This window comes from Neurospora crassa, linkage group V (genome assembly GCF_000182925.2).
Source record: "Neurospora crassa OR74A linkage group V, whole genome shotgun sequence".
NCBI classification, from domain to species: Eukaryota; Fungi; Ascomycota; class Sordariomycetes; order Sordariales; family Sordariaceae; genus Neurospora; species Neurospora crassa.
Window position 1 is genome coordinate 4,353,795 of NC_026505.1, and position 21,682 is coordinate 4,375,476.

Genomic DNA, 21,682 nt, shown 5'->3' on the forward strand with positions numbered 1-21,682 from the left:
TGACCGACAGCATGGTGGGTACAACAATGGACACTTTTGGACTGTTACATGGAGGTATCGATACACATCCCTATATTTTTACGACATTATGACTGCAGTTCGGCACACGCCCATCTCTCACAATACAGGCTCATCACTCATTGATCAGCCGTGGGTGCATCCAAGACCCAAGCATCCACAAGAAGCACCAGCTCCCCAACAGGTGAAGAATTCATTCTGTATTAACATTGATCTATCTTTGCTGGGATGTTTGGCGCCATTCTCCAAGATGCTGAACCCCATTTCCCATGAATAAATTGATACCAAACCGGGTCCGATATCGTGCTTCGTCAGCTTCACTTCCTCTTCTTCGCTTTGCCAGTCTCCGTTCCGCTAGCCTTCGCGGATGTAGTTCCCACAGTCTGTTCTTCAGTCGGTGCATGAAATGCCGCCTTCTGCCCCTCCGCCTTCTTTTCCTCGACGGCGTCATCCTCGCCACCCTGTCCGAACTCGTTGACACGGGTGTAGTCGACCTTGTAAGCCCATCTCTGATACAGATAGATAAAGAAGATGATATCATCGCGGAACGTAGCAAGGCGATGGAGGAACGGCATTTTGATGGTGAAAGCAAACAAGTCGTCGATGAAGGTGTTGAGGAACTTGTACATCATGGCCTTGCCAGGCATGTGAGCAACGCTCTTGAGACGATAGTTGATGTACAGCGAGGGAACCATCATCAGGAATCCATAGGCGTAAACCGAGCCAACAAGGGTGGCGATGACGAATGAGTACCACGACTTGTGGGTGTCGTAGATCAGCGAGTAGATAGCATAAGCCATCAGAAGAGGAACGCCCGCCATGTACATGTACTTGAAAGCAATCTCATCGTACTCCTTGGTCTTTTCCTCTGTCTCGCTGAGCTTATGCTTGTCCTCAAAGGAAATACGGTATGGTATGATGGATCCGGGTGCAGGCCGAATCCGCACGTTAACCACCGTCGTAATCTTCCATAACTCGATGAGAATACCGACGCCCTGAGAACCGAGAATCATCCAGCTAGTATTTTGCGACTGGTCGACCAGATACAAGAAGATGATGGTTTGCATGAACACATTGGCGAGGATGGAGCGCACCGAGATGCCAACGTTGTCCTTCTTCTTGCGATAATGAGCAATGTCGGAACCAAACGCAAGCGTTTCGAGAATCATGTGCGCAATACTGGCAAAAATAGTGACTCCGAGGAGGATGGGATTCGAATCCAGCAAGATTTCCTTGATCATTTCGATCTCGCTACCATCGCTGCCCGTGGTCAGGGGATTTCCGAAAGCCGCCGCACGCGCCGCTTCCTTGGCGCTGAGGTCGATAGACGCCATGGTCTTGAACTTCCATTCCGCCAGGTTGTTTAGATCAATGCGCATCGGCATGGTCTTGATCGTCTCGTTGATGATGGTCATCTGACTCTTAAGCTGCCAGAAGGTATTGACAAAGAGGATCGGGTAGTACCAAGTGTTCTGACCGGTGCCGTCCCTTGCACCGGTGGCCTCGAGACGGAGAAACTGGCGGACAGCTGGGTGTGTTTGGGCAAAAGGCATGGAACCGGTATTGGGGATGAAGGAGAGCGAAATGTTGGGGTGGTAGTAGTTGGTGATGATGGGTCCCGATGGTTGCTCTACTTCCACCTCCTCCGCCTCCTCAACAGCATCCTCCTTGCCCGCAAGTAGGTTCCTGGTCTTGAATTCCTTCTTTCGGGGAATGTAGTGGGTTAATGGCCACACAAAATGGTATGCCGATCCAGAATCGTAGTTTGGCTGGGTCGGGTCGAGGAGGGCACCAGACAAGCCAACATAGAAATGCCCCCAAAGCGTGCCATTCTTCTGAACCTCGGTGGGAATGTCGATGGTCCTTTCCTCAGTGCGCGCGTCGCTCCAGTTGCCGATTGTGAACTTCTTTTCTCGGAACACCACCTTATCCGCCGAGGTCTGCTTCAACGGGGTCGGAACGAAGGACGGGGAAATGGTGACTATGATATCAACCTGGCTGTTCTCGGGCCAGATGGGCGCAATGAGCTGGGGGATCCGGTTGTAGACTGTACCGTCATCGAGCCGTTGAGGGCGCTGGTCGTACGAGGGTACGCTTGTCGAGACTTGGACGGTCTGACCGGTTGCATCCTGAACTGTTGCTGTGTTCTGTCCACCACCCATAAACTGCTTCATGACAAGCTGCATCAAGACCCACATTGCAACGGCCTGGAGGATCTTGGAAAACATGGAAGACTGATTAACCCGAGACTGTCAGAAACTGTTCCATGATACACCGCTCCAGCTTTGGATTGATAACTTACGCCTTGCTGTTCCTCCTGCCGCGCAGGCTGGCGCTGGGCGCCATTTCCTTCGGGCATCTTGGGAGAGGTGACAGATGGAGAACAGATCGAAGGTTTTTGTCCCACTTGAGCCCAACCAAGGTGATACTTGATGTATGGTCTGTCGTAGGTTACCACAGGACTCTGTTGTCAAGAGTGGCCCGGGCTGAGGTGGTGATGGTGATGGTGTTCACGGGAGGGAACAGCGTGGTACTGTAATTTTTGATATGTAGGGGACTGTAGAGGTACGTACCTAGGTACCCTCTGATTAGGCCAAAACCCGTTGTCTCAGCGCTCCCGTCACAACAAAATCGGCGGGGAAACAGCAAGGAGGGTCCATTCGAACTCATCCACTTGAATGTATGTACATAGTACACTGCACTACAAGGAACAACAATCTAACCTCGACCGAGTATGTAGGTAGGTACTTACTTAACCTCTAGTGATAAACCTCTGGCGTCCCGAGTCCAAGCAACGTGTCCCAGTTCGCGACTTCATATTTACATTACAGTACACTACACTACTATACCTACAGTCGGGGTAGCCCACAACACCACAACTGGTTTGATATCGCGTGTCTAGGAATCGGGAGTCGATTGGCCATTACGCCGTGTGATCATCCTATCTATAGCCTTGAGCCATTCACTGCCGGGAACCGGAGCACGTACGAAAGCATTCCGTGATGGTTCCTCCTGTCAAGGTACACTGTCAACACTCCCGTGACATGGTACATTCCAGCTGCAAAAGTCCACCCTCGCGCGTCACAGTCACAAAGATTGCGATGCGATTCTCGTAAGTGGAAGTTGATTCACAGAGCGAAAGACACCCTGGCTTCGAACATTTGGGTGCGCCTATGTCCTGCGGCTTCTCCCGGCATAGCAAGGCCAGCGACGATTTATCTACCTGCAACGAGCTTGACAATCTACCATCCGATTTGCTTGCTTTGACCATTGTTCTTGGAATGTCCTGTCCGTCTGAATCTCACTGATGCCCTTTGCTATCTTTGCGAGGATTCGAACCTAATACTCGGAACACACCCAACCCAGGGCAGAACGTCTAAATTTCCCCTGCAACTTTTGAGAGGGCCCGGGTGTTCTCTTATAAATCCACTCCACGCCTCTCAAGGGTCCCCGAGAGGCGTCCTTGTCGAGTCATCATCCAACACTTCACTCTCGTGAATGGACGCCTTGGATGTTGACTTCACCCCCCCAGCCTTGATAGAAATCCATCCGAAAATTATCCTGCCCCAAAGTCTGACGGATAGCTCTTGTTGGCTCAAGCCGTAAAAGTTTAGCAGAAGGTTCAATACAAAAGATCTGGGCCCCGGTTCTTAGAACCCACTTTGCCCTTCACTTTGTATAAATATCTTGAGGCCAACGCTGCCACTCCGCTACCACTCCGCTACCCTTACCTTCACTGAGTCACCACTCTCTCTCATAAGAGCATTTAGAGGACCCTACCACACGATATCCAGAACCACCAAGCAACATTTGGTTCTTGACATACAGTAATCAAACAAGGAGAGATGACCAACATGTCGACCAACGGTGTTACCTCCAGCCCCAAGCGGACCAAGATCTGCGTCTACTGCGGCGCATCCGCCGGCAACAACCCCATCTACCTCGAAGCCGCGCGCCAGCTCGCCCGTAGCATGGCCGCCAACAACATTGACCTCGGTACTGACTTACTTCTCCTACCCAAACACTACTACTGCTACTACTACTACTGGAACTCCTCACTAACAGCAAAGTCACAGTCTACGGTGGTGGCACAGTCGGTCTCATGGGCGAAATCGCCAAGACCCTTGTTTCCCTGTCCGGCCCTGACTCCGTCCACGGCATCATCCCCGAGGCTCTGGTCCGGTACGAGCGCGACCCTCACTACACGTCCACCCAGGTGAGCGGCGGCCAGAAGGATTCCGCTGCCGACGAGGAGGCAAAGGCCAAGAAGCTTCCCGTCCCTGATGAGAACGTCTTTGGCCGAACGACCATCGTCAAGGACATGCACACGCGCAAGATGATGATGGCGCAGGAGGTGTTAGCGGGCGGCCCCGGATCGGGCTTCATCGCCCTGAGTGGCGGCTACGGCACCATGGAGGAGCTGTTCGAGACGGTGACGTGGAACCAGCTGGGCATCCACGACAAGGGCATCGTCCTGCTCAACATCAACGGCTTTTATGACGGTATTCTGCACTGGATCCAGAACAGCATCCAAGAGGGATTTGTGAACCAGGCGAATGGAAAGATCATGGTGGAGGCGAAGAACCCGGAGGATGCAATCAAGGCGCTGAGGGAGTATAAGGTGTCCGAGGCGGTTTTCAAGCTGAACTGGAGTGATGAGTAGGCATGGGGGGTAGGAGACGAGGGAAGATCGTTTGCTTGAGGTTTCCCTTTCCTGCTTGGGAAAGCAGTTGCTGTTACCTTGCATCGCGCAGCTTCTTTCTGGATGGACGACGGCGTTCAGGGGTCCTGTTTCTCAGGCTGGGCCATCATTCTAAAGCTCTTAGTGTACCAGTTTGCTTGATCGGTGGGATTCGCGTCATGATGTCAGTAGACACAAAACAATGCATTAACATAAAGGGGACTTGTTCATCTCATTACTTCATTCCGGGTGTATGCGCTCCATGTGCTAAATCTGCACCTATGCCTCAAAGCAAACCCCACATTTTCAACCTTTAGCTATCGACATCCATACCCTCGCCCTCGGCAGCTGCCGGGGCAGCCTCTTGGTTATCCGCCACACTCTCTATCCATGCGCTGACGTCTTGTCCATCGTACACCATGAATGGCTGCGGCTTGGTCGTGCCGTCCTCCTGCTTCTCGACACCCACAATGGCGACGCTGGTATTGTCGATGGTCAACTCGCGGTCTTGCACCAGGCTCTCCTTGAGCGCCTTGAGACCATGACGAATCAGCTCCTCGCGGCCGCAGTCGGCAAAGGCCTCTAGGTTCTTCTCCAAATATGTGCGCGCCATCTGGCTGCGGGCGCCAATGGCAAAGGCCACCATCTCCTCGGTCATGCCGCTGGGCTGGAACTCGAAAAGGTGCGGGCCGTGGTCGTCAACGCCGGCGACCAGGAGACCGACACCGTAGGGCCGCTTACCGTAGTGTTGCGTGTTGATCTGCGCCTTGGATCCGATCATGTCGACAAGGGTCCGCACGGGCATGTTGCGGCCGTACGTGAGGCGGTGGCCGAGGGACTGCTGCTTCATGAAGTTGGAGAGGACGCGCGCGTCCGAGGTGAGGCCGGCGATGGCGATGCCGACATGTTCGTCGATGGGAAAGAGCTTCTTTTGGTACGATGAGAGTTCTTCGGCGTTACGCTGGACAAAGTGACAGGAACATGGTCAGCTTCACTTGGCCCTAGGATGGATGGGAGGATACATGTATCGGCAGGGTGGTGCGCGAGGGGTGGTCGGGGCGAAGTACCTTGATCGCTACCAGGACGGCGTGTGTCTTGCTAGCAATTCCCACCACCACCGAACCCTGCTTTACTGCTTCCGCCGCATATTCGACCTGGAAAATTCGCCCTTGCGGAGAGCTGGAGGGAAAGCAGTTGTTAGCTGAATGTCGAGGGCAGACCTCGTCAAGTGCAGAGCTTTGGGCGTTTGGAAGCAGGGCCCCCAGTCTAGCTGGCGGCTGCGGGACAGCTTCGCTTACAATGTGACCGAGTCGTTGTCGTAGTTGTTCCTGAACATGGCTGCTGGACACCTCTATCGAGGAGACTGGGAAACAAGAGCAGATTGCGGCGGGGGTATCGGGGATTTTTGCCGGCAAGTATCTCGTCGGTTTCTTCTGGCGGGTGTTTGGAGGACGCGAAAGATTGTTGTTTGTGCTGATAGTGACGATGGTGGTGGTGTAGAGGTAGTCTGGGTGGGATGGATGGGGGGAGGTCAGTGGACAGTGGTTGCTTCCTCCCGCGGGCAGTTGCGCAGGCAGCTCCTAGCTTCGTCAGGTCCCGCCGCCCAGGCAATGAGGATGGATGTTGGGTGACGGAGGGCGGGAACAGGCAACGCGCGGGCGGGCAGGCAACTGGTACGTCGCTGCAGGTACCTCCCTTGCCCGCCAAAAGAAAGTCAGACCCACTTTTGCTTGTACTCACCTTATAGGACTTGTAGTGTAAGTGCGGGCGGCCAGGTGCGCGCTACATAGGTAGAGGTAGGTATGGAACGGAATGCGCTGAGCGAGAGCCAGGAAGAGGCTGACTGACGACAGCCAAAGCGTCAGTGCGGGCAGTCGTCACTTGTTCCCGCTCGCTGGAGCTCCTCCAACGACACGGGCAACTCTCCACCACAACCTGGAAGCACACTGCATCACCACCATCACGAGTTGTCGCCTGCTACAGCAACGAATCGACGAAGCGCGCAAGCCGAGTAACCCACGCGATAGTTTGTCAGGTTCTCGATCACAAAAAACAGCAGGCAGCGCTTACACTACATTTCCATCGATTACCAGTTAGCCACGTCTGCGCAACAAACACCTTTGATCCCGGCAGGCCCGCGACACTCCGACTCTACCTGGGCAGATTCTCCGGGTTACCGGCGTAAACGACGCCCTGATTTCAACTGTGCCCAAAACTTGAACGCCTTCGCAACCAGAAGCTTTCACATATCCACCCGAGATGGCAGCAGGACTCAAGACCATCATCGCGCTCTCCTTCGTCTTGGCGGTGGGCTTCCTCCTCGTCATCTTGTCATGCGCACTATGGAAGGCATACTACCCGCTGCTGGTGGTGGCCACCTACGTGTTGGCGCCCATACCCAACTGGATCTGCAGCCATTGCGCCAATCCGGACGACTTTGTTGAGAGCTCGGGCGCTGCGGTGTTGGATCTGGGTCGCTTCTGCACTGGTTTCCTGGTCATGATGGGACTTGGTAGGTTTACTCCTCCATCTTGTGGCTGGCGTGTATCCTGTGTTTGTGTTGTGTTGCATGTACGGTAGCTGACATCTCTCTCCTCCCCTCTTCGACAAACAGCTCTTCCAGTTGTTCTCGCAAACTCGGCCATCATCACGGTCCCGGCCATGATCATGTCCGTTATCGGTGGCCTGTTGATCTATGGCACCATTATCAGCTTCGCCATGTTCTTCCAGGAAGAGCAAGACTTCTGACTAGCCGACCAATAATTTCGACTACGACAGAATGGTCCAGAGTCTGAGACACACACAACAATGACACAGAACTACAAAGAGGTAGCGACTTCCGAACAACGGTTGGGTGCGGAACCGATTTACGCATGGTGGGAGACCATGATTGTACAAGTGCCGGGACTTGAGCCGGATGACAGCTATGGGATATGATCAAATGGGTTTCGGGAAAGAGGCGGGCACTGGCTGATGAAGCGCTTATGGGCTGGGCTGGATTTGGATTATTACGAGACAGTTATGGGGTTATTTTATGCCGTGATCAATCATCTAGCGAGAGGGCTTGACGTCTTCTTTCTCTCCACTTGCAATGCTTCGCGTTGAAAAGTCTACTTTCTAATCCCGCCGTAAGGTATGCATCCGTTGAGCTAATATAACAGCCACAAAACTCCAACCCATTTTAACCTTGACACCAAGACGACACCCTAGATATGTTGGATATCGTGTTCTTCTAACCCTAACGCACGCTTGGGCCCAAAATGATGAAGTTATCTTGCTTTTGTTTCACGTCTTCCCTTTCTTCCACAGCCTCTGGCCGCAGACCAGCTCTGCTCGCCATAGAACCCCCCCTCACCCTCTGTCTCTCACCAATTCATCGAGTCTAACCCAGCTCCGCAAACACCTTCAACGGCCCAGCGAGTTTCGTAAACATTTCCTCCCGCTCACCCTCAGGGGTACTCAGAATGGTAACCGCTCCTCCAGCGCCAATATGCCACACCTCATGTTCTTCCTCACTCTGGCCATCTTCTCCTTGTCCCTGCACAGTTACCCGCTCATCGTCCCACCGGAACAGACTTCGGATCGTCACGCTCCAATCTCCTCTGCCGCTGACACACATGTAGCCAACAACACCCGAGTACAAACTGCGCTCACTGTTCTGCTCAATTTGCTGCAACAGCTCGCAGCTGCGTTTCTTGGGGGCTCCCGTCATGCTTCCCGGCGGCAGACTAGCCGCGAGGACGTCCAGTCCCGTGTATCTCTTCTCGTCATCAGAGGGTGGGGGTAGCTGCCCTTCAACAACAGTAATCATCTGAAACACACTCTGATACTCCTCCACCTTGAGCAGATCGCTCACCTCAACGTTACCCGCCCCGCAAATCGAATGCAAGTCGTGCCGGACCAAGTCGACAATCATCAGGTTCTCGGCTTCCTCCTTGGGCACGTGCAGAATCTTCTCTGCCTGCTCGAGCGTCGAGACCGCTTCCGACTTGCGCACTGTTCCCTTCATCGGCCGCATTGAGCACCGCCCGTGCCGGTTGTACGTCAAGAACCGCTCGGGCGAGGCGCTGACGAGCGTCGCGCCGCCGAGGCGCAGGTAGGACGCGAATGGGGCTGGTTGTCGGGAGCGGAGCTTTTTGTAGAGATGCCAGGAGGAGGGGATGGGGGAGGAGGAGGAGGAGGAGCGACGCTGTTGCTGCTGCTTTCGGTTGAAGGTTGAGTTTATTCGCTGTTGTTGTTGTTGTTGTTGCTGTTGTTGCAGTCCTTGATTTTCTTGTGGAGCAGATGACGGGATCATGTCGCTCAGGGGCCGAGTGATCTTGGTTTGGTCTGTGAGACAGAGCTCGTAAGAGTCGCCGGCTGCGATGAACTCTTGACAGGCCTTGACCTTGGCCTCGTATTCCGGTATCAGAGGTGTCTGTATTGAGGGGCTTGTAGAAGGATGGCGCGTCTTCACCTTCTTGGCGGGTGAAGGCAAGTCGTCGAGAAATGGGTGTCGGTGATGGGCAGAGACTGAAACAAGTCGGTCTGCGGTGCTCCGCATCCAGGCAGCATCGTCCAAGCTTGCATCAGAAGAATATAACTCCTGGATATGGGCCAAGCCAAGACGGTGATCTATGACCACGCTCTTTGTTACCCATGCCAGACAGACGTCAGGTCGGTGGTGTGGGCGTGTTTCCAGACGGATGTCGATGTCACTCAGGCCTTGTTCATAGGTGATGAAACCTATGAATCCTCCCAGGAACGGTAGATCGGGAAGCTCAACACCACTCCCCATGCTCCGCGTCTCATGAAAACTGGCCACGAGGCCCCATATACCGCCGTAAGAACCGAGGAAGACCCGTTCAGACAGATCCACCTGCAAGCCGTTGATCTGCTGGAGCTTGAAAGTAGCATACTCATCACCAGTGTGGTACTCCAGCCGCAGTGCCTCTTCCAGCCCCGCTGCGATGATGCTGTATCGACCTCGCACATCTGCTCTCGACGACGCCGTAGCAGCCGCGTTTGCAGATTCCAAAACCACCACCTTGTCGGAGCCATCCAGGCCCAGCTCCTCCACCACGTCCGACACCTGCACGCCTTGCGGCAGACGGACCGTAACAGAACGGTGCTCAGGTCTCGTTCCCATGAGCTCCCACCACATCTTGTTGCTCTCGCTAGTAGTAGAAGACGACATGTGCTCGTCGCCAACCGGAACTTGTAACATTGACAACAGACTAGGCTTAGTAGCCTGGTGCGCCAACCTCTCGCCTTCGGCAACTTCCACCACCACCCTCCTCTTCTTTTTGTTCCAACTCAGCGCTTCTTTGAACCAGTTCTCAATGACTTTGTTCCCCTCTTTCTCTGTACACACCGATTCAGGGTGGTACTGCAGCCCCCAGAAAGGTTTGTTCATGTGCTTTACTCCCATCAGGATTCTCTCCACCTCCCCGTCCTCGCGCTTCTCTTCTACCCACGCCAGCGGCAAGAGATCTGGACACCTTTCGATGGGCTTCCATTTCGCACCTCCCTCCTCCCAGTCCGCGTCAGAAACCTCATGCTGGCCAATATCGCCACAAAGCGAGTGATAAAGCGTCGCCTTGAACGGTTGAACGCCCCGAAAGATGCTGCTGCTGCTGCTGCCGTTGCCCTCACCGTCACCATCGCCTTCGCCGCTGCCGTGGGGAAGATGCAAAACCTCCCTAACCATCCCATGCAACCCCCTCTTCAGCCTCTTCACCTCCCCACCACCATACTTCACCAAGCTCTGAAACCCGAGACAGATACCCAGGACGGGTAGGAGTGCACCACCTTCTCCCCCCTTTTCTCCATCCTCCGCTTCCTCAGCAGCAGCACCAGTAAGCTGCCACACATAATTCATCAGCCCAACATCCGCATCGTTGTCGGGCGACCCCGGCCCGGGACCGCATACCACGGCCGTGTACTGGGCAAGTTCCCTGCGGAACCGTTTGCCAAAATCGGGCGAGGCAGGATCCAGGAGGGGTGAGTCGATGGAGAGGACGTAAACGTCTACATCGTCGAGGAGGGTGGTGAGGAGGGAAGTGATGTTGTTGGAGAAGGAGTCGTAGGCGTCTAGGAAAAGGATTTTGTGCTTCTTTTGCTTCTTCTCGTTGCTGCATGTTTTTGCTGGAGAGACATGGTTGCCATTGGTGTTGTTGGATTCAGACGAACAAAGGTGTGATGAAGATGACTCGGAGAAAGACTCAATAGAATGATGATGGGTGGTGGGTGTAACCATCTTGGTGTTAGACTCGGATATGGGTTGGTCGTCCATGTCTTCCTTGCATATGTAGGACAAATTAATGAACGAGGGGTGTGCTGCAGGAACGAAATCGAACCCTTTTTTTTTTCTTTTTCTTTTATATTCTTTTTTTTTTCCTCAAGCCTTCTTCTTACGCCCACATAAGTCCATCGGCTAACTCACTTTCTTGAGCAAAGGGGAAAAACAAAGTTTTGTGCCGATTTTTGCGAGTCAGTGGTGACATTCGTTTAACAAAATCTCGAAAGCCTTGGCCACCGAGCGTTTCGGTCAATCGCAGTGGCGAGCGGCTTTAGCGTCAGGGAGTTTTGTATTGCCATAACCCTAACCCTGGTATGATATTGATCTCCGTCACCACAATGATAACACTTCATGTCGTTCTGCAGAACAGAACTCGTGTGATTAGCTCTATGCTACTACTAGTAGGGAGGGTCATTCATGGATATATGCCAATTAATGTTTACTCTACGTGTCATACAGCTTCATATCATGCTTTCATGCTTTCCGCCTGAGCCATTCCCACTAACCCCAGCCCGAAAACCAATGTCAACGCTTGTGCCATGCATGGATACATCTACCTATATCCTCCCTTTCTTCCTGGTGTCCAGAAAGACTCATCAGCTTGAACGATTTAATCATCCATATCATTTCTGATCACAACAACTCTAGCCGGCCTCCTAGAGCACCACACCCTCCTCTCCCTTTTACTGCCCGCAATCTCCATCCCCATCGCCGCATCTTGCATCTTCTCCACCTCGCTCCTCCTCTTCCGCCTCTCCTCTTCTTCCTCCTCGCTCGGCCTCCACACCATCGTCTCTTCCACGCTCGCAGAAATCTCAAACTCGCCTCTACACAGTGCCGTGACGCCCATAACAACTTCGGCACTCTCTCCACCTGCCAAGAGAGGTAGTGCTTTCTGTAGAGTGCCGTTCCAGGCAAACTTGCGGGTGAAGTCGAGCGCGACGTTGAGTGGTCGGTGGCATAGGGAGGGCATGAGGCGGACGAGCGGATAGATGGGCTGATTTGTGCGGTTAGTGACAGCGACGCGGAGCTGCAAAAAGGACTCGACCTTGGCGATTGCGTGTGATTTGTGCTTTTGCTTTTCAGGGGAGGATGGCGAGGCGGAGGCATCCAGAACGGAGATTTCGATCCCGATCTCATCCACCTTTACCGCCTCAATCATGCGGCTCGTCAACCTCATAGCCCTCAACTCGATGCTTCCGCTCCTGCCGCCGGCAATGGTTCCCCCTCCTGGCCCGGTCCGCCACGTTCCCGTGAGCGAGTCTAGCACTTTCTCCCTGTACCAGAACGCCTCACGGTTGGCTCGTTCCATCTCAGGCGTAAGCTTTGAGCTGACAATGAACTGCCTCTGCCGAGAGGGGTTCAACACAGGAATGGATGCATAAGGGTCCTCGAGGTAGACCCTTTTGATTGGGAAGATCACTCTGTTAACGTTTCCAGGAAGGATATGCTCCTCGAGCCTGGCTCCGTCCTCTGACTCGAGCTGTATCACCATATTACTTGGCCAAGCATTGCGCAAATCCAGCATCAGCAGACAATGTGTATCGGCGGTCAGTTCCGACGTGCTCTCCTTGTTGCTACCCGCCCGTAGCCAGAGGGGCTCAGGGATGCTGCCGTGCAGTGGGAAGACGTCCATGCGGGCTATTTCAATACTGGCATTGACAGTAACGGTAAGTGCCAGCGAGACCTGACGAGTAAAGAACCTCTCCTCTTCTAGCTCGTCAGGAGGCACGCCTAAGCAAGCATAGTCAACCTGGATGAGGCCGTGTGTAAGACCTGGTTTCCCGAGAATCTCAAAGTCGAATGTTGCTGTGCCGCCAGGAGGAATGTACCTCTTCTGGTTCCCTTCCTTGCGTATACGAAGAGCCTGCTTCTTGGCAAGAATGAGCTCATATTCATAGAGCTCAGCGGGAGTGGCATCTCTGCTGGCCATTGCGGCTTGCAATGGTTCCTGAGTCGAATCTTGGAAGGAAAACAACAGGAAATCAACCGGAGTCGTGGTTGATAGGTTTTGCAGCGTGACCGAGAACTTTTGGCGCTCCCCTTCAAGGATCATAACCGATGACTGGGGGAGCGTTGAAGACTTGACGACGACAACTGGTTGTTCGGCAATGACGTTAAGCTCAAGGCTTTCTGGCTTAGGACGCTGTGTCGGAGGTGTACGCTTCGCGGGGGGGACATCAAGTGCCGCGAGACCGATGCCTTTAACCTTTTGTTCTTTCTCAGGAGCCCATTGCTCAATGAAAATAGGAAACCTTCTTTCGCGGCAGCCCCTGACTTTGATGATAGCACCCTTAATCCTCAAGGTCCCTGCAGCCTTCGGCACTCCCGATATCCTGAGAACTTGGGTACGATAAGGCCCTATGACGAGGCTTTCAACTGCAGACTCGAACTCGGCCCCTTCAGTATCTAGACGGATGCTCTCCAGCTCCAGATCCATTTCAAATGTGTTTTGGAAGGTAAGTTTGAATGTTGCCGCCTCCCCAGCAACCAGAACCTTTTCGACGGCTGCTGCGTCTGGCTGTTTTAGAAAAGGGTTATAAATAAACGGATTGACGTCTTGCGAGGTCCTCGTCGTCGTCACGGCATTTGGCAGCACGCTCCGAGCATGCGAAACCGGTGTTCGCGTCGTCGCCAAGGGTTCGAGCTTAACGCCCCTGAGAAGAAACTCGTCCCAATACTCGGCCGCCAAATGACCCATACCCAGACGCTTGGCAAGATTAGACGTTTTCGAGATGTTGGTGGCGAAGCGTATCTGGTCTTCTCTATGAATTGCCGGGTAAGCGTCCTCGCGCCTCAGCCCAGGAGCGGTACCGCTTCCAGCCGTCCGTAGGAGGTCGCTCGAGTATTTCAACACGCCAGCAAAATCTGGAAGCGCTTCAGAGAAGCTGACGCATGTCCTCAGAATGTTAAGCTTGATGTCCCGCATGCCGAAATTCCGTAAATCGGACTGTTTCAAAATTCTTGTAACTACTGCTTCGTCGGAGTCGTCCCTTGTGGCTGGGCCTTCCAAAGACGCCGTCGAGCCCGGGTCATCGGTCACCACTCCGTACGTCCTGAGCAGGAGGCCGAGAAAGGGACCGATGCCCTGCTCGATATCATTCTCGGTTAGATCCAGAGCACCGGCATGACCATTTCCGCCGAGCCCATTAAGACCTACGAGTCCAGCTGCGGGATGAATCCCAACATCCGCGGCTCCCCTGGTGCGCGCTTCCACTAGGCCGCCGATCAGAACCGACACCAGATCCCTAACGATCATAGCCTTCTTCCTCTGGAAACCTAGTAGTCCCAAGACGGTTGCAATGCCACTGAGGAGTACTATCCGATCAGCGGTAGTCAACAGTTCAGAAGCAGAACCCGGGTAAGCCTTCATTAGATTCGACAGGATATGAGTCCTTGTTGGGACGATAGTAAACCTAGGAGACGTGGTCAACCGCTTTGGTGGCGGTGTACCAAGGACCATCATCTCCAGAGACCGTTCGTCGAGCTTCCCATCCGCGATATGCAGAGCTGTGAGTATTCTGCAAAAACGGAGGATGGTCTCAGACATGGGTAGCGGTTGGAGATTTTCGGCAGTTATCCTCGAGTAGAGACTAATGATACGGTCGAGGAGCTCTGGGATGTACACCTGTAATCTCCGTAGCCAGCGCGGTTGGTTCGGATCTTTCTGTTCAGCCTCCAGGATCTGGTTCGCGAGCGCTGTCCCTTTGTCGGCAGTGGGTAGTAAGATGGGGTGCACGTCAAATTCAATGCCTGCCCAACCCAGCAGCAACAGTGCTATTAGAGAAAGCTCCAAGGCCTTTCCGTGCCAAATGTGATCATTAGTCGATTTGGCCCCGGCTGCACCCTCAGTCAGCTCTCTGAGCGCATCAATCCACCGACCAGCCTGGAGATATAGCGAGCCCAAGACGATCTGGAACCTGCTCTTTCCCCTATGTAATTTCTTGTCGGTCGATCCGCCTGAACCAAATCCCTGGACCGACACCCTATCCTGGCTCTGGGTCCTGAAGACATCCATGAGGTCGGGACGCGGAGGCAGTGCCTTCTCAGGACTAGCTGATTCGTCTCCCGTGATGTCGTCAAAATTCGTAGGCGGGTTAGATAGCCCGCTTCTTGCATTTGGCGGTGTTGCCGGTTGGCCGGAAACTGCTCGGTTGGAACCAAAAGTGCCTCCCTTGAAAGGGACAGGAGGCATGGACATGCGCGCCTGGTGGCCCCTATCAATAAGTCCGCTCGCCGAGACCGATCGGTTGGTGGGCAGTGTAAACTGGGAATTCCTCCTCGAAGGGTCTCCTATAGGCCCTTGTCCCCCATACATCTGTTCCGCGGTCGAAGCGTGACCGGGCGAGTTGATAAAGGTCATACCCTCATATGACTTGGCAAGGGTGGTCATCTCGGCGAGAATCAACGAGGATATGTCACACATGACCGTTTTCATGGTAGTTCTTTTATGCTGCTCGGGTGGCGGGATGGTAACGATGCCTTCTGGGATTGGTATTGGGTTCTCTTCGGAAGGCACATAGTCGAACAGCAGTACCTGGTGAACAAGTATCCTGGGGTAGCGGTCCCTTAGGTCTTCCAACTCCTGATCTAACGAGCGTATGTTTGTTTCGGCGACGGTCCTGCCGCCAGATTGCCTCTTGCTAAGAACAACGTTATTGATCTCGGAGCCATCGGCAATGGCAAGCAGGGCCAGCGGCTCGCGATACAGGTCGAAGGGCACCAGCGCAAGGTGCGAAGGGGGTGGCACGTGTGTCATAAGATCATAGAACATGGCGCCGTCGGGGAAGGCCAGCGGGGTGAACATGTCTAGGAGAGGCAGATACGCAGGTCAGCAAGAGCTCTCATGGTCCTTGGATACCAGCGGGTGCTATCCCTACTTCTGTTTGGACGTCCATCGGCGGTGACGTCGCGCAGCTGGACGACATTCTCGGGGGTCAAGCTCTTGACAAAGGTGTCAAAGCGGTCACGCTTAATCCTTCCTATGGGCAACACCAAAGTCTTGACCCTCGCCGGCGCGACGGGCAGGAAAGGATCCGGAGTCATGGTCGTCTCGGCGAGGTCATTCCTGTGCCTTGGGGCCGCGGTGGGATGCTGCTGTTGAGGTTGCGTCGCTAGCTTCCTTCAGATGGAGAGAAGGGACATGTCGGGGTCCAAGAGGAGCTTCGAAGCATCGGGCAAGCAACGCGACCTCGCTGTGCTGCTACCTTGTTGCCCTGCCTTGAGGTTGCCTTGCTGTTCCGCACCTGCTGGCTGTCGTTACGTCTGAACGTCGGGTGTTGGTGACGCAGAAACGGGCTGCGGTGTCTACTAGGTAGAGGTAGGTACTTTAGCTGTGAGAACTGCCTGACTATGTACACGTCTAGAGGTAGGTAAAGCTGCCGTGGTTGTTTCAAGCGGGTACCGAGCCCCGTCCTTGTATGCCCTGGACTGGTAAGATGTTCCCTTCCTTCGGTGAATCGTTGAATAGACCGAGCGAGCGCCCCCCCTAGAGGCCGGGGGATTGGGAAGGCACTTAGGTTGAACAGTTGAACTGGATCAGATGGCACAGGGTGGCTGGTTGGTGCTAGAATACAGGCAGCTCCCCGCTGTAGAGGTACCCGACACTAGGAGGTATACTGTGTTGAAGCGGCCCAAGCTCTGAACGGGCAGCCCCAGCACGGCTTCAATTCCCCTTCCCCTTCCCCCGCCTTTCCTTCCGAGTATCATCCCGGCCGTCTCTCCCTGCCCCGGCCGAGAAGTGGAGCAAAATCCCAACAAAGGTCCGGAAGCACCTCCGGGTAGGTAACGGCATCCCTCACGGCAACAAAAATACCAACTCCTTTTTATAGGAATCGCAGAAAGCATCGTGATATTTCCTTCCAAGCTACCCATACTGACCAGAAGTAGTTCGAATCAAGACGGAATAGTATCCACGTCCTTGACTCATAGAAGCGAGAAAATAGGTAGTATCATGTTCTCTTTCCACCTTGACTACCTAGCTTTTTACCATCACACTTCGCCTTAGCTTGGAGTTAAAGAGCACAACGCTTTCATGACATTGGTCCCATGCCAGGAAAGCCACCCATTCCCGCACTCGATGGAATCTCTCCCACTCCCATGCCTTGTGTATCCTCCATCTCTGACCTACCCTTCCTTGCCTCGGCCGTGAGCTCGCTGTCAAAGATGTCGACGGCCAGACTGACTTCGACAAAGTCTTCCAGCTCCTCCGTCACCGTCTTCAGCTTTTCTTTGACGGCAATCGCACCTTCGAACCCAACGATATGCCTTGCCGGCGGGTTCTCGTGTCCGCCAATGGCTGTCAAGGCATGCACCGTCTCCATGACCAGCTTGTCCAAAGTGGCGGGCGGAAGTTTCGGGTAGCGGAACTGTATCTCGTCTTCGCTTTGCTCAATGTACGTGTCCGGGTTCGAGTTCAGGACGGTGGACAGGACATCCCGAATATTCGGAGCCGGATTCAGGTCGGCCTCGTACTGGGGTAGTGGCGGCGAGAATATGAGCTTGTTGGTTAGGCTTAGGATTTCCTTATTGGGCTGCACAATCGTCATCTTGATGTTGAAGGGCGCAATCTCATATGCAAGCGAGTCACAGAAGCCCTCGAGTGCCCAGACGGCAGCTGTGTAAAAGGACATGCCTGGTGTCCCAATGTGGCCACCAATGCTGGTCAGAACCATGATATGTCCTGTGTGTTGCGCTCTGAGCTGCGGTAAGGCAGCCTTGATAAAGTTCACCTGCGAGAAGTAGACAGTCTCGAACTGGTCCCTCACCAGGTTCTGCGTCGCAGGGTTGGTTGATAGTTCCTCAACCGTCCCCACAACGGCTATAGAATCACAACAAGAATTAGCGGGCCATCGTCTGGGCATATGTATAGCTATTTTCGCGATCCACTTACCTTCAGCTCTACAACACAGCATAATGTCAATCCTCCCGAATATTTGGACGGCTTCGGCGACGGCAGCGCCGCACTGGCCCATGACGCGGCTATCACACCGGATGGGGCGGATCCGGTCCTTCCATCCCTCACGATCTTTGCGGTTGCTCTTACATTCGTTGATGAGCTCACGGAATTCGGCACTGCGGTCTTCGTGCTCAATCTCCTGTGGTGGTAGGCAGGCGACTATGTAGTCGCCGTGCGCCAGGAGCTGACGTATCAACCGGATAGCGAGTGGCGTGAGCGCAGACGTTATGAGCCATGTCCTCGGCGAGTTATGGGTTGCTGGTTGGTCCATTACAGGTCAGACTCGCGGCCCGTTTCTAGCAGTTATATGGGATCATGACTTGTTGGGTGAGGTGTAGCAAAAGAACAGGATTCGAGGCAGATAAGTATAGTTCGTGATAGAAAGATTGGTATCAAGGTTGGAAAACATGTGATGTAGTTCAAGAGATAAGCTGGTAGGTAAAACGAAAAGGTGGCGCACGCACGGAATGATGCTGCAGGAATCGCATGAGACTGTCTTCCGCTCGTGGTCGGCGCAGCTTCCGAAGGCTTGCGGTCCACCATCCTGAGTGTAGGAGCAGGAACCTTGTTCCTCGCGTCTTCCTTCTCGCTAGCAGTTGCCGCTCAGTTAACAACAAAGGTGTCGGCTCGGAGCTGAAGCTTTGTCTACAAGACGACACCCTACCCTTCCCCAGAGTCTTTGGCTGGACCGTGCTGCGTGTGTCTCAATGTCAGCCCGTGAGTGAGTGGCAGTGTGACACTGATGCCTCCAGATGCCCGTAGATGCCGTGAACTTGACAAAGTGATGGCTGAGATCGGTAGAGGTATCCTGTTGTCTCTTCTGCACTGTAGTCGCTCGGTGGATTTGGTTCACGGTCTGCTGAGTGTTGCCTCGCTGCTGCCGTGAAACGAGACTGGGGTCCGGGATTTCGATATCGTGAGCTGTGAGGTAGTATAAGACTCAGTAAGAGGATAGTGTCGTCCCAAAAACAAGTAAGATTTGATTACTCTGGGTGGAAGAGAAAAAAAAAAAAAGTCACGGTAGCGGGTTTTGTCAAGGCTGGACTGTCTCCTCAACCATGAATGGCAACACAATTAGGCTTGCAGTTTGGAAGCTCAACGGCTTCATCCCTGTTACTTAGCGCTGCCCACCCACCAAGGGCATCGATGCCACGGCGGTCAGAATAGCGCACAGCCGGTGGGCCACGGCAAATGAGGGCGGGCGAGGCTCGAGCCTTTCTGGTTCTGGCTGATCGTTCAAAAGGAATTGAGGCTCGAACCAGGGGACGCGCATTGCAGTGGTGTCCATCTAGGTACTTATACATGTAGTGCGCATGGCCTTCGGATGTGGCTCCGAAACTCTTTTTCGGACCAGGACGCATGCGGGGACGGAGACCTTTGGAGGTACTGGATCAACCATTCAGTCTTGTATCCTGCATTGTATTGGCTGCCACGCCGGGGATTTTGAGCCTGCAGTTTCACATCTACTGCGTAGACGTCCAGGATATCGTGTACCGCGGAACGGCTATAAGAAGGACAGAACAAAGCGTGGTGGGTGAACCTGCCCCCGGACTAAGGAATACCCCGCAAAGTGAGAACATGACCTCAACGGCGCTGGGCCCTTTTTGATCGTAGCTTACTAATTTGTACATGACAGGAATCCATCTGGACAAAATCCCATATCTGTTCAAGCCTAGACGAACATCTTCACAGGTTGTCGATGAACATCTTCACAGGTTGTCCATTGGCGTTGAAACCATAAACCTACTTCATAGTATTCTGGTCTCAGATATAGCTTCCGGAGCCGGTGAGCTTGGCTAGAGATAGGCGTGTCTTCCTGTGAGGTAGCCAGGGGTCTATGTATCGCGTCTGCCATACTGATGCCTACCTTGGCGATCCTCGTGGTCATATTGCGGCACATCACAATGCCATCCGCACCCGAGAAGGAAGAGAAGTGAGATGTGTACACTACTGTTCACTTTAAATGGTTCTCCACCTTCTAGGGCCGGATAACCACGCGTTCCCTCGGGCCCTCTGCGAAAAGCTGAATTGCTAACTAAGGGAACGAAGATCAACTTCTGCCCTAGAGGTATTCAGGGGTTTGTTTACACCCCCATGAACGCTGCTGCTTTCCATATCAGAAGGGGAAAGCGCTAGAGGTAGTTATGTACCTGTGCGCTACCATAGAAGCTTTCTACGATAAGGCACAGGGGCGCCTGCCCGTTTCTAGCGCTACAAGGGCAGCTACCCCACCAACGCCCAGTGACGTTGTCCCTTCTCACTGGAGGGGACGAGGGATGAGGTGTGCAGTGGTGCCGACCCCAACTGAACCCGACAATCGCGTCCCAAAAGGAGGTCGACTTTGCGATTCGAACTGATTCCAGACCTCACTCCTCCGTTCGTTCGGGCGCCCCTGACACAACAGCACACCTGCGCAGTTCACCTCGACCCGTTCGGTGGAACGCCATATCTAATCTCTTCCGAAACAACAACCATCATCGTAATACCAAAAGCGCAAAGTGCCAAAGCTCCAACATCAATAATCATGTCTACCGCAGTCATAAATGCCGACGATGACCACATGGAGCCCACGCTCCAGTCGATTCTCGACCAGCGCTCGCTGCGCTGGATTTTCGTCGGCGGCAAGGGTGGTGTCGGCAAGACGACAACCTCGTGCAGTCTGGCCATCCAGCTGGCCAAGGTCCGCCGTTCGGTCTTGCTCATCTCGACCGACCCCGCCCACAATCTCAGTGATGCCTTTAGCCAAAAGTTTGGCAAGGAGGCGCGTCTGATCGATGGTTTCGACAACCTGAGCGCTATGGAGATTGACCCCAACGGTAGCATCCAGGATCTCCTGGCTGGCCAGGGCGAGAATGAGGGTGCTGGTGATATGGGTGGTGTGGGTGGCATGATGCAGGATTTGGCGTTTGCGGTACGTTGTTGACCTTGGATCCCTTGCGCATTGCGTGACATAATCAGGCGCTAGATGGATGACACATGCTGACTCTTGGGTCTGCCATAGATTCCCGGTATCGATGAAGCCATGTCCTTCGCCGAAGTTCTCAAGCAAGTCAAGTCGCTCTCGTACGAGACCATCATCTTCGACACGGCACCGACCGGCCACACGCTGCGCTTCCTGCAGTTTCCCTCGGTCCTCGAGAAGGCTCTGGCCAAGGTCTCGCAGCTGTCTTCGCAATACGGCCCCTTGCTCAACGGCTTCCTTGGCTCCAACGGCACGCTGCCCAACGGCCAGAACCTGAACGAGATGATGGAGAAGCTCGAGACATTGCGGGCCACCATTTCAGAGGTGAACACACAGTTCAAGGATGAGCGCCTGACCACGTTCGTGTGCGTGTGCATCCCCGAATTCCTGTCGCTGTACGAGACGGAGCGCATGATCCAGGAGCTGGCCAGCTATGGGATCGACACCCACAGCATCGTGGTCAACCAGCTCCTGTTTCCCAAGCCCGGGTCAGACTGCGAGCAGTGCACAGCCCGCAGGAAGATGCAAAAGAAGTACCTGGATCAGATCGAGGAGCTGTACGACGAGTTCAACGTTGTCAAGATGCCGCTGCTCGTGGAGGAGGTCCGTGGTAAGGAGAAACTGGAGAAGTTTAGCGAAATGTTGGTTAAGCCGTTTGTGCCGCCACAATAGGAGGCATGGTAATATAAAAGGTGTAATAATGATAATACAAGAATTTTCCCGTCATTTTGGCCTGGTCCATAACCAGAGAACTGAAGCCGTCATGGGGAGATGCTTTTGGAT

At 53.9% G+C, this 21,682-nt stretch overlaps 8 protein-coding genes across 9 annotated transcripts; 3 read left to right on the forward strand and 5 right to left on the reverse strand.

Annotated features, from left to right (window-relative positions):
* Positions 1 to 21: 21 nt before the first annotated feature.
* NCU06710 (ClpTM1 domain-containing protein) lies at positions 22 to 2,534 on the reverse strand. Its single transcript, XM_955797.2, has 2 exons — positions 2,321 to 2,534; positions 22 to 2,252 (listed from the first exon to the last, which is right to left on the reverse strand). Exons 1-2 carry the CDS (start codon positions 2,375 to 2,377, stop codon positions 336 to 338), a joined length of 1,974 nt encoding a protein of 657 aa, XP_960890.1. The 5' UTR covers positions 2,378 to 2,534; the 3' UTR covers positions 22 to 335.
* A 496-nt stretch (positions 2,535 to 3,030) lies between these two features.
* NCU06711 (hypothetical protein) lies at positions 3,031 to 4,935 on the forward strand. The gene is made up of 2 exons (XM_955798.2): positions 3,031 to 4,014; positions 4,095 to 4,935. The coding sequence occupies exons 1-2, from the start codon at positions 3,864 to 3,866 to the stop codon at positions 4,679 to 4,681; spliced, it is 738 nt and encodes a 245-aa protein (XP_960891.2). The 5' UTR covers positions 3,031 to 3,863; the 3' UTR covers positions 4,682 to 4,935.
* Positions 4,842 to 6,508, reverse strand: pca-6 (proteasome catalytic alpha-6). Its single transcript, XM_955799.3, has 3 exons — positions 5,998 to 6,508; positions 5,767 to 5,878; positions 4,842 to 5,660 (listed from the first exon to the last, which is right to left on the reverse strand). The coding sequence occupies exons 1-3, from the start codon at positions 6,033 to 6,035 to the stop codon at positions 5,013 to 5,015; spliced, it is 798 nt and encodes a 265-aa protein (XP_960892.1). The 5' UTR covers positions 6,036 to 6,508; the 3' UTR covers positions 4,842 to 5,012.
* NCU06713 (vacuolar protein sorting protein 55) lies at positions 6,466 to 8,776 on the forward strand. Its single transcript, XM_955800.3, has 2 exons — positions 6,466 to 7,211; positions 7,314 to 8,776. The coding sequence occupies exons 1-2, from the start codon at positions 6,959 to 6,961 to the stop codon at positions 7,445 to 7,447; spliced, it is 387 nt and encodes a 128-aa protein (XP_960893.1). The 5' UTR covers positions 6,466 to 6,958; the 3' UTR covers positions 7,448 to 8,776.
* Positions 7,692 to 11,154, reverse strand: NCU06714 (para-aminobenzoic acid synthetase). The gene has a single exon (XM_955801.2). It carries the CDS (start codon positions 10,971 to 10,973, stop codon positions 8,082 to 8,084), a length of 2,892 nt encoding a protein of 963 aa, XP_960894.2. The 5' UTR covers positions 10,974 to 11,154; the 3' UTR covers positions 7,692 to 8,081.
* Positions 11,155 to 11,324: 170 nt separating this feature from the next.
* On the reverse strand, positions 11,325 to 16,395 carry NCU06715 (hypothetical protein). Its single transcript, XM_955802.2, has 2 exons — positions 15,860 to 16,395; positions 11,325 to 15,788 (listed from the first exon to the last, which is right to left on the reverse strand). The coding sequence occupies exons 1-2, from the start codon at positions 16,023 to 16,025 to the stop codon at positions 11,590 to 11,592; spliced, it is 4,365 nt and encodes a 1,454-aa protein (XP_960895.1). The 5' UTR covers positions 16,026 to 16,395; the 3' UTR covers positions 11,325 to 11,589.
* Positions 16,396 to 16,665: 270 nt separating this feature from the next.
* Positions 16,666 to 19,037, reverse strand: NCU06716. 2 transcript variants are annotated; one of them, XM_011396406.1, is made up of 3 exons: positions 18,402 to 19,037; positions 17,872 to 18,195; positions 16,666 to 17,799 (listed from the first exon to the last, which is right to left on the reverse strand). In XM_011396406.1, exons 1-3 carry the CDS (start codon positions 18,478 to 18,480, stop codon positions 17,012 to 17,014), a joined length of 1,191 nt encoding a protein of 396 aa, XP_011394708.1. In that variant the 5' UTR covers positions 18,481 to 19,037; the 3' UTR covers positions 16,666 to 17,011. The 2 variants fall into 2 exon arrangements, with proteins under 2 accessions (XP_011394708.1, XP_011394707.1); XM_011396405.1 differs by having other exon boundaries at positions 17,872 to 19,037.
* Positions 19,038 to 19,902: 865 nt separating this feature from the next.
* On the forward strand, positions 19,903 to 21,651 carry NCU06717 (arsenical pump-driving ATPase). The gene is made up of 2 exons (XM_955804.3): positions 19,903 to 20,848; positions 20,939 to 21,651. The coding sequence occupies exons 1-2, from the start codon at positions 20,462 to 20,464 to the stop codon at positions 21,569 to 21,571; spliced, it is 1,020 nt and encodes a 339-aa protein (XP_960897.1). The 5' UTR covers positions 19,903 to 20,461; the 3' UTR covers positions 21,572 to 21,651.
* Positions 21,652 to 21,682: the final 31 nt, after the last annotated feature.